Source organism: Nansenia antarctica, assembly GCF_963989245.1.
Source record: "Nansenia antarctica genome assembly, chromosome: 4".
NCBI classification, from domain to species: Eukaryota; Metazoa; Chordata; class Actinopteri; order Argentiniformes; family Microstomatidae; genus Nansenia; species Nansenia antarctica.
The window spans coordinates 74,230,734-74,241,766 of record NC_137689.1 but is presented as its reverse complement, the minus strand read 5'-3'; the positions used below and the strand labels follow the sequence as shown (position 1 = coordinate 74,241,766).

The following is an 11,033-nucleotide window of genomic DNA, read 5'->3' as shown; positions in this document are numbered from 1 at the left end:
CTAGTAACACTGCAGTACTGGTAATAATCAAGTGATTGTGGATGTCTTCAGTGTCTTTCTCATTCTTTTGTCAACTGTCTGTGAGTTTTAACACGCTTCTTACTGTGATTATTATCAGTGTTCAGGCTAAACATTCCCTTGTACATTAGAGATGCCAGCGACCAGTACAGCATCCGTCTCGACGGTCCACAAACCACTTAGATGATCACACAGTTACTTTTTTGGTCTGTTCTCGGTTTTTCTGGTGTATGCCTCAGGAAGTGTACTTTACAACTCCTGTCTTCTAATCTAATCCTGTGTGTGTTTCTGTGGAACTGGTTGTGTGAGTGTTTGTTCAGATTTAAGCCTAACTGTTTGAACAGAGCAGTTTGCTAGTTTTCAGAGACACAGTTCAGTGCTTTGGAGGATACCAAAGAGCCTAAAGGCACGGGCCATGCAAATGACCTGGATGGGGGGAGACGAGGGGGGGGGGGGGGGGATAGAGACTAAGCAGCATTATGCTCTATTATGATCTATGTTATCATTTCACACCCCACTTTGTATCTGTACACATTTCTATCTGTAAGGCTATGTTATGCATCTTTGTTCAAACTATAACCCCAACCCCCACCACACACACACACACACACACACACACACACACACACACACACACACACACACACACACCTGTATGCGGTAGAAAAGGGAAGTAAGGCTCAGGTGTGTGTGTGAGAGAAAACCTGGTCCCCAAAATTTCCCCTGTCTCTCTGTTTCTCCCCCCCAGGCTAGACAGAGCCCCGCCCCTCCCTCTACAGGACCTGTGTCCTGTTTGTTTTGTCCCCGCCCATCCCGCTCCCCCGCCCTGCCATTGGCTACCTGTGCAGGATTGTGATTTGCTCCATATCCTCTCACCAGGATGCAGCGCTAACTGTTACTGTAACAGAGCACAACAGACCCCCTGTTGCCACGGTAATATAAACACCCTCATTTGCATAAAGACCTCAGATTTGTTTACCAACCGAACCAGCTAGCGGAGAGGCTACCGTACACACCGTTCTGTACAGGCAAAGGCACTGATTTCTTCAACAAAGCCCCCCACAACACATCAACACAAACTTGAATTGGTGTTTCAGACGTGTGCGTTTGTGCGTCGTGTCTGAACTGACTGAGTGAGATGTGGCCCCTTGTTTTTCCTGGTTGTTTGTTGGTTTGTGGGGCTGACTGACTGACTGACTGACTGGCTGGCTGGCTGACTGACTGACTGGCTGACTGACTGACTGACTGACTGACTGGCTGACTGACTGACTGACTGACTGACTGGCTGACTGACTGACTGGCTGACTGGCTGACTGACTGACTGACTGACTGACTGACTGACTGGCTGACTGACTGACTGGCTGACTGACTGACTGACTGGCTGACTGGCTGGCTGACTGACTGACTGGCTGACTGACTGACTGACTGGCTGGCTGACTGACTGGCTGGCTGACTGGCTGGCTGACTGACTGGCTGACTGACTGACTGGCTGGCTGACTGACTGACTGACTGGCTGACTGACTGACTGACTGACTGACTGACTGACTGACGGCTCTCCAGACTGCGTTGGTCGGCCCCGGGGTGTCACGCGGTGCGATCTGAATACATTTCTGTAACAACACGGTCGTCGTGGCCAAGTAACTGAACACGGGGACGGTCGTCACACAACCAGGACAAAAACCTGGGGGGTTTTCCATCAACGTCGCTAAAGGACAATCCAGGCTTATTTTGATAAATCTCACAAACATTTTTTTTAAAATCCAGCCTTGTTTTGAGAACTCTTGCGAGACTTATCGAAATAGGCCCGGATTTTCCTTTAGCGACATTGATGGAACACCCCCCTTGTTACAGTTGAACAACTAATGACAGGTTTAACCAGGCCCGCCCCCCCGCCAAAACCAACACCTTGGAAGGGCCATTGATTTTGTATGGGTGGGGGGTGGGGGTGGGGGGGTGTAAGGAGGGGAAGGGGGGCAGGATAGGGGACGTGGGGCTGGGGAGGGGGGGGGGGGGGGGGGGACCACAATCCATGACATGACCAACGTGTGTGTCGAGAAGGTGGTTTTACGTTGCTGAAGCGCTAAGTACTGTAGAGAGACGTAGCATACGGACCCACGGTAAACACACAGATGAGATTCAACCCTGCCCCATCGCCACCGGCGGCCCGTGGATTTAACTAAGATGATTTGATTTGCCTTGAACAGCTTACACGGCTTAACTGGCTGTGGTGTTTGAGGAAGGTGGTTTGTCTTGGTGACAAGTGTATTGTTCGTTTTATCGAGGCAGATCCAGCCGAGTGAGAGGGCGTGGTGCTGATGTGAGGCTAAGCCTTCTTCTAACCTCTGTTAGGCCTCTACAGTACAGTAAAGTGTGTGTCACACTAGGCCTTGTCACAACACAATGCCAAGGAATTCCCCTCCTTGGGCTTCCAACAGAGTGATCAATCAGTCAGTACTGGATAGAAGTCAAATCAGAATCGGAATCAGAATTCTGCTTTTATGACATCATCATCCTGCGCAAAAATAACAGCATCCACACACTCAAACACTGTGCAACAAAAACACCTGAAGAAGGTCTATCTATGACCGAAAGCTCGGAATAAACTATGTTTTCTTGCACAGTGTTTGAGTGTGCGGATGGATGCTGTTATTTTGCACTCTATTCATACTCTTCAGTTCCAGCACCTCAGCAAAGTCTGATCACGGACGAGCGGTGGCATTTTCACTACTTGGAGTGACATTCAGATACAAAACACAATAACAACACAGTAATAATAAGTAGCGTAAGTAAGTAGAAGTAGCCCGACATTGATAAAGTAATTATTTTGGATGGATTTCGCAGTGGCTTCAATAGTGCAAAGCAATGTGTAGAGATTTCCACAGGGATGTGATAGAAAGCTGCCTTATGTACAGTGTGCGCTATGTCAGACGGGTTTGTACATTTAGTTTAACTCTGAGAGCAGAATGTTTGCTTGGAGAGGCCGTAGGGGTCTTTGTTTTCTGCACAGAAGTAAGTCAATAAACCAGAAAGATCAAGAAAGACAATTCAAGATTCAAGATTCAAGATTCAAGATAGCTTTATTGCCTTGTCACACAGTGACAGAAATTCTCCTTCGACAGGCAGAATTGCAGCTCAAGAATACAGTTTCCACATTAAAAACACACATAGGGTCACATACATTAATACATACAACAAAAACAGACAGACACAGCAGTGTTTATAAAAGAGAGAGGAATCCTCTGTCCAGACTCCAGCCTTGGCTTGTGACATTTGAGAAGAAACCTGGTTGTCCTGGACATTTGCATGGTGTTCCAGGTATAGATTTGAATGAAGCGTGAGTGTATCTCTCTGGCCGTGCGAGAGATTAGGGCCCCGGGCAACGTGAGCTCTGACACAGAGACAGTTGGGACGCTGCATCCTGCTTCGCAAGCAGCTTCGCAAACGGTAACGCGCAAATACACAGAAGAGTTGGGAAAAAAAGAAAAAAGGTATATTTACAATGTCATCTGAACTTCGTAAGCAAACACACAGTTCTTGTGTTGCACCTTGTGACTGATCTCTTTCTTCTTCTGCGGTGTGTTTGTCGATGTGTCACGTAGGAGAGTGTATAACTGTATGTATGTATGTATGTATGTCTGTATGTATGTATGTATGTATGTATGTATGTATGTATGTATGTATGTATGTATGTAAGACTATGTACGCAGGGGCGTGTTAGCGGGTCGTCAAGTGTTTTTGTTTCTTTACATACCACAAGGATTACCATTTTTTGTTATAAAATCTCACCCTTTATTTGGACAGCATTTAATCACATACAGTACCATCAATTCACGTTATTTCACACACACACAAAAAAAATCATAAATATGAACAGCACACATACACTCATGACATCATAAAAGCTTTTTCTTATACAAACTATACAATAAAATTAGATCACTTCTTTCTTTTCATATTTGACTGTACAAGCATCTGCAGTAGTTCTACAATATCCACCCAAAATGCCAGATAAAAAAAAAAAAAACTTCCGTTGTGTTTCAGTATTACTTTAGCTGTTTTCCACTGGGCTGGTTATAGAAAGTAACTGCTTGTTTCATAGTTAAGCTTCATAGGTATTCGTTTGCACTTGTTTGCTGGCAGAGGATGATAATAAACAATTCATTTTCCTGAAAAGCACGAGATATTATAATATAACAACATAATAATAATAATATAATACTATACATTAAGAACTTATTTTTGGTATCCACATCGCCCACTCTGCGCCCTGATACCATAACTGCCTGGCAACGTTGATAAGAAGTCACAACGTCCTGGGTGAATGTCTGGGCCTCTCCCTCCTCCTCATCACCATTGCCATGTTCTGCTACAATAACGCCTGCTGTCCTTCATGGCCGTCCGCCTGCCTCCTCCCCTCCCCTGCCCTCACTTCAGCCCGTGCTGACTCTCGTGGTGCCGGCGGAGGTCCACCTTGCGCTGGAAGCCCTTGGTACAGATCTCACAGCCGAAGGGCTTGAAGCCCGTGTGCTTGCGACTGTGTGTGATGAGGTTGGAGCTTTGGCTGAAGGCTTTGCCACACACCTGGCATTTGTGGGGCTTCTCACCTACAAAGACACACACACACACACACGCACACACACACACACACACAGAAAAAGAAAGAAAAAGAAACGGTTAAACAGTGTCACAATCAGTTTCATACTGTATAACCTAGCATTGATGCTCTTGACCAGATAAGTCATACTTATCGTTAATAGCCTTGCATAAAAACAGTCCGATAACGTAACAGAAAGATAGAGGACCTGTACTGTAAAGCTGAAGTCGGTATCGGTGACAGCGGGGGAAAGAATCGCGCCATTGTTCAGATTTGTCAAACATTCATGGAAGACACACTGCACAGAGATCCTTTCACACACAGGCCATGGCAAAGTAGGGAAAGTAGATATGCAAATCAGTTGAACATTTGTTTAAGTTTCTTTTTCTGATTTATCAGCAGTTATATTACTCTTGGAAACAATTACCAGTACCTGGAGAGCAAGGAAGTACAGATAGAGGAGAGTCAGGTGGGGGAGGGGAGACTGACATAAGCATGTCTAGTTCCTGGACCTCGAATAGTTCATTGATTTGTCATATACCGGGAACACATCACCCAAATTGATATCGTCACCTTCTTAAAATAATGGCTTACGTCATATTTTCAAGTTTTGAGAAGAACAGAATAAACTGAACCAAATCTAGAATATATGATATTTAAGAATAAACATACTTTTCCTCATTATTTTAAGAAGGTGACGATATCCTTGTCAGATTTTCTGAGAGAATAATATGTTGTTCACTCTAGATTTCAGTTAGTCAAGCCATTTTCACTGTGAAACTTTGGTAACACTTCAACCCTTAAATCTATACAGTAATAACTGGTACTGTATCAGCATTGTACTCAGTTATAGCTACTACTGTATGCACAATAACTGTGTAATGTAATTACAACATTGGATATTACACAAGAGGAATGGACTGGGATATTTGGCGTTAACCATTTTTAACATGTTGGATGGAGTTTTATACTGTTATCTATTGACAGGGAGAGAGAGTTTTGTCATTGATCGTGCAGACTCGTATAACCGCATAACCCCTTTGTGTAATAACTGATATCTCTACACTGTAATCAGATAGCAGTTGCATAGTAGTCATTACGTAAGTACAATGTTGATACCACAGTTACTACTATGTAGTTACATACTGTACATTTAAGGGAATATTAATTGAAAGTATCACCGAAACCACTGGACTCATCAAGCCTTCTTACATTAACATTTTTGGCATTTAGCAGACGCCTTGTTCCAAAGCGACTTACAATCAATACATTTGACTAAGCAAGTGAATCATCAATCCACCAGTCGTAGCAGGAAGAGTAATCTAGCTCAGGCCAGCGGCCACTGGCAGTAGTCGTGATGGAAGAAGTAGACACTGGAGAAACGGTACAAGAGGGTAGTCGAAATCTTAGGAGACATCTTCTTACCTGTGTGGATGTAGGTGTGTTTCTTCATGTCTGACTTCTGGTGGAACCTCTTGCCGCAGTACTGGCAGGGGTATGGTCTGGTGTCGGAGTGGATGAGGAGGTGGGTGGAGAGGGTGGAGGAGCGCTTAAAGGTCTTCCCACACATCTTACACTCAAAACTTCTTTCCTTTGTTCAGAAAAAAACAAAACAGAAAATAATGAATTTATCTCCTCTATCTCCTGTAATATCGTCGTTCGTGTGGACGTATCGGGTTAACATATTCTGCGGAAGCAAAGTGAACTGGGCGGCGGTAGCCTAGGGGTTAGAGAGGCCGGCTAGCAACTCCAACAACTGATTGACAGGTTGATAGCATTGCAAAGAAAACATAAACATAAAACTAATGTCACTCGATCTGATATTCAAAACTGGAACAGGAAACCCTAAAGTACACAACGGCTTTACAGTCTTTAACCGGTCGAGCTCTTTCCCCTGACCGAATCAACAGAGCGCTGTGCATTGTGGGTAATGTACCTGAGAGTGGACGTTCATGTGCTGCTCCAGGCTGATGGCGTGGCCGAAGGTTTTCCTGCAGATGCTGCAGCCGTACGGCCTCGTCCCGCTGTGAGACCGCCTGACGTGGACCTCCAACCCGTGAGGTGTGGAGAACACCTGCCAAGAGAGGGACAGGGAGAAGGAGAGGGAGAGAGAGAAGGAGAGGGAGAGAGAGAGAGAAGGAGAGGGAGAGAGAGAAGGAGAGGGAGAGAGAGAAGGAGAGGGAGAAGGAGAAGGAGAGAAGGAGAGGGAGAGAGAGAAGGAGAGGGAGAGAGAGAGAGAAGGAGAAGGAGAAGGAGAGAAGGAGAGGGAGAGAGAGAAGGAGACAGTTGAGTCATCACTCCATCAAAGGACCTTTACAATATATCACACAGTCATCGTCATCTTCTTTTTGTAAGCTTATTGTTTTCTGAGTGGGGCAGTCCCACTCATATTTCATACTCATTTTGTTGGATTGAGATACATGAAGATAGACAGGAAAGTAAGGAGAAGAGGGCATGTCAGCAGGGCATGGGCCGGATTCGAACCCATGCCGACATGGGCATATGTGTGCACTGTAGACGATAGTGCCAGACTGCTAGACCACTGGACCACTCCAGGACATGTCATCGACATCTTCAATCATAAAAAATGACGGACTCCATCTTTAGCAATCACAACATGTCCTCTAACTCTCCCTCTCCTTAGGTGGCTTCTCTTCAAGGCTCCTCTTTGTGAACTATTATACCTCTACACTCTTCTGTACACATTCATCTGTTACACACTGTCGATCCCCCAGTGTCAAGAGACAGCAGCAGTGACCCTCCAGGCTACTGGCGTAGCTACCAAAGGCCTTTGACTGTTGAACCTGTGTTCATTCTTGTGATTTATTTCGTGTTTTTTTACTATGTTTTTAACTTAGTATGTTTTTAGGTTGTTTTGTTTTTAACTTATTATGTTTTTACGGTTGTTGTTTTTCTCTCTGTAGCACTCTCAGATTCTTTTGAATGAAAAGTGCAATACAAATAAAATGCATTATTATTATTATTATTATTATTGTTATTGTTATGATTATGATTATGATTGTTATTATTATTATTATTGTTATTGTTATTATTATTATTATCATTACCTTGTCGCAGGTGATGCAGTGGTAGGTGTCGGAGATGGGGGAGTAGTGGGTGCTGCAGTCCAGCGGCTGCTGTGGCTCGGGGGTGCGGGCGTGGCTGACATGCGCCCCGTACAGGTTGGTGGCGTGCTGCAGGAGGGAGGGGCCCAGGCTCATCTGACAGAGGTCAAAGGGCGACGGCACCACGGGGTCCCACGCGTACGTGGGCTTGTAGTAGGAAGGGAACTCCGGCAGGTGAGGCTCTGAGGGGAGACGCAGAGAGGAGACAGGACGTGACGTTAGAATTATAAGGTTCTATCTCCATTTTTAATTAATCAATTAATCAAATACAAAGGTTCCATCTCACGGAACATAATGGAATGTAAAATCTTTGACGCTCAATATCTCTGAACGGCCCTAAACGGAGATAGAACCTTATAGTCCTAAACTCACGAGGAGGAGAGAGATTAGCGATGTTGACGAACATCCTACGTGGCTTTGAACAAGAGTTGTGTTGTAAGGCTGCAGAAATGTGTAACGGTAACCACTCAGCAGAGATCAATGACATATGGGACGGCAGCTGGTGAAACCGGGAACAAATCGAAATGTTCAGACTTTTATTCTGGAAAAATGTTGTGTTGAAAATCAATCACACACTCGCTAGTCAAGCCAAAAATACTGCAACAACGCAATGGATTGGGTGAGTAATCCCCCCACTGCTACCTAGTTAACTAGAACACTACTTTTACATTGTTAGCAGGCTCCCAAAACAAGCTGTGTTAGTTGACTAGCGATGTGTGTCACTCAAGAATAAAAGTCTGAACATCTAATCGGCTGCCGACTTGTTGCCAGTTTCACCTGCTGCTGTCACATTTACATTTTAACCATTTAGCAGACGCTTTTATCCAAAGCGACTTACAATTACAGATTCCAGGGACAGTCTCGCTGGAGTAACTTAGGGCTGAGTGCCTTAACACAAGGGCACACTAGTGGTGGTGTTCCCAGGTCTTACTCAAGGACACACTAGTGGTGGTGCTCCCAGGTCTTACTCAAGGACACACTAGTGGTGGTGTTCCCAGGTCTTACTCAAGGGCACACTAGTGGTGGTGTTCCCAGGTCTTACTCAAGGGCACACTAGTGGTGGTGTTCCCAGGTCTTACTCAAGGACACTAGTGGTGGTGTTCCCTGGTCTTACTCAAGGGCACACTAGTGGTGGTGTTCCCAGGTCTTACTCAAGGGCACACTAGTGGTGGTGTTCCCCAGGTGGGATGTGAAATCATGACCTTCTGATCACCAGTCCAACTCACTATCCACCATGCCCACCACTACCACTACTACTACTACTACTACCACTACTACTACTACTACCACTACTACCACTTCTATTCTGTTAGATTCGTCCGAGGCGCCATCGAAGGCCTCTGTCTCACCTGACAGGTAGAAGGGTCGTCCGGGGGTGGCGGAGGGCATGGTGGGCTCTGGGTGGGTGGGGACGGGGCACTCTCGCTCCTGCTCACACTTGATGTAGGAGTAGGGGTCAGGGCGGGGGTCAGGGCGGGGGTGGGGGTGGGGGTCAGGGTGGCGGTCAGGGTGGGACGGCTGGTGGCCCAGCGACTGAGGCGTCTCTGGAGAGGCCGGGCTCGGAGGTTCTGACGGGACCCCTGTCAATCAAAAAAGAAAAAATGATGATGATGATGATGATGATGATGATGATGATGATGATGATGGTAATAGCGGGGTATTAGAGTTGGGTGAAGAGTTAAGTCTTCCTCTACACTATTTATGCCTTGTGACGTGATATTCTGGACTTGATTCAGTAACAACAAAAAAAAAAAGTATGATGATTAGATTAGATTAGATTAGATTCAGCTTTATTTACATTGCAGAGTACAAGTACTAGACAATGAAATGCAGTTTAGCATCTAACCAGAAGTGCAAATAGTGACATAAGAACATGATATAAAAACATGACAGTGATAGTGATAGGTACAGTAAGGCATGTACGGTAGTTTAGAGGTATATACAGTTATAAGCTATGTACAGTTAAGGGGGGGGGGGGGGTGGTAGTAGTGCAAAGGCTAAATAGGATTGTCCACAGTGTCCAGGGTGGGGGGAGATACTGAGAGTCATTGTCAATGTACCCCCAAGATGATGATGATGATGATGATAATGATGATGATAATAGCGGGTATTAAGAGTTGGATGAAGAGGTTTGATTGAGAATGTTTATTGATTGAGAAAGTTTATTTTGGTCCCTTATACAATTCACAATACATATATTAAAAGAAATGTACACAGTCACAATGCGTACCAGGACCAAAAAGGTGTAGGCTGAAGCCATGGCTTATGTGGAAGGTAAATAAACACTATTTTTAGATGCCTTGTGACATGTGATATTCTTGAGTTGATTCAGTTTTCTGGATATGTTTAATAGTCCCCGGCGAGACTATACTATCATGTAAAATTAATGTCTCAGGCAGGGCCCTCCATGCTAGCCAGTTAATAATGTATGGGGCTTTATAATAGGTAACCCTCTATGAATGCTGGAGTATGGGAAAGTTAACTATTTTCAAGACAGATTTTATTAGGTGAAATTACTAGAAACATATGTGAGGGAGAAAATCAATGTATAATAAAAAAAGGAAAACTAGCAAATGGAAAGGCTGGAAAGCTTCTCTTTTTTTCTCAGAATGTCTTGTTTGCATAATCCGGCACCCACGCTAACCGCTCGCGCGGCGGCGTTCGGTTGATTCCAATGAATTAAATAATTTCGTTGCAGCAGGACTCTTATTGTGAAACCCGAACATGAAATAACACTTGTTGCGGTTTTTCCTTCATGGGAATGTCGTTATATAGTTTGGCTATGGACCGACAGGTGCTTTGCATAACCCCAACATTGATTATAACATATATTATAACATAATAAAATCAACTTTATAATTTTATAAACATGAATTCTCCAAGATCCTGTAATTGTATTGATAACCTGCTATTGTCTTATGATGTGGAGGGGAAGGTTTAACCACCAGTAACAGGAGGCCTAATTGAAAGGTATTAATGGGCATGTCAGGTGATTTCTAAAGCTGTGGACACGCAAATAAACCCTTGCGTAAAAGTATTGATGTGCCGTTATGACAAACTTGACATTCTTACGTGTAACAGACGTCAGGTCCGTCGGCTTGTCTGGTTCCTGCAGAGATCGGTGCACATTGTAAGATGCGCACCTTTTGTTTTTCACCAAAAATGATCGTGGCATGTCAAAGCTGTTTGGAGAAAAAAACCAACACAGTTCGGTCATGTAACATTTATAATTATACTATCTTTACATGGTGATACGTTAATATAGCTGGTTTGAACTGATTAGCAGCAAGATTCTT

At 44.5% G+C, this 11,033-nt stretch overlaps 1 protein-coding gene across 1 annotated transcript; it reads right to left on the bottom strand.

Moving 5' to 3' along the window:
• Nucleotides 1-4,443: 4,443 nt before the first annotated feature.
• On the bottom strand, nucleotides 4,444-10,803 carry gfi1b (growth factor independent 1B transcription repressor; the record flags this gene model as incomplete). The annotated part of the gene is made up of 6 exons (XM_080529711.1): nucleotides 4,444-4,622; nucleotides 6,038-6,203; nucleotides 6,549-6,686; nucleotides 7,681-7,919; nucleotides 9,087-9,281; nucleotides 10,797-10,803. The coding sequence occupies 6 exons, from the start codon at nucleotides 10,801-10,803 to the stop codon at nucleotides 4,444-4,446; spliced, it is 924 nt and encodes a 307-aa protein (XP_080385837.1).
• Nucleotides 10,804-11,033: the final 230 nt, after the last annotated feature.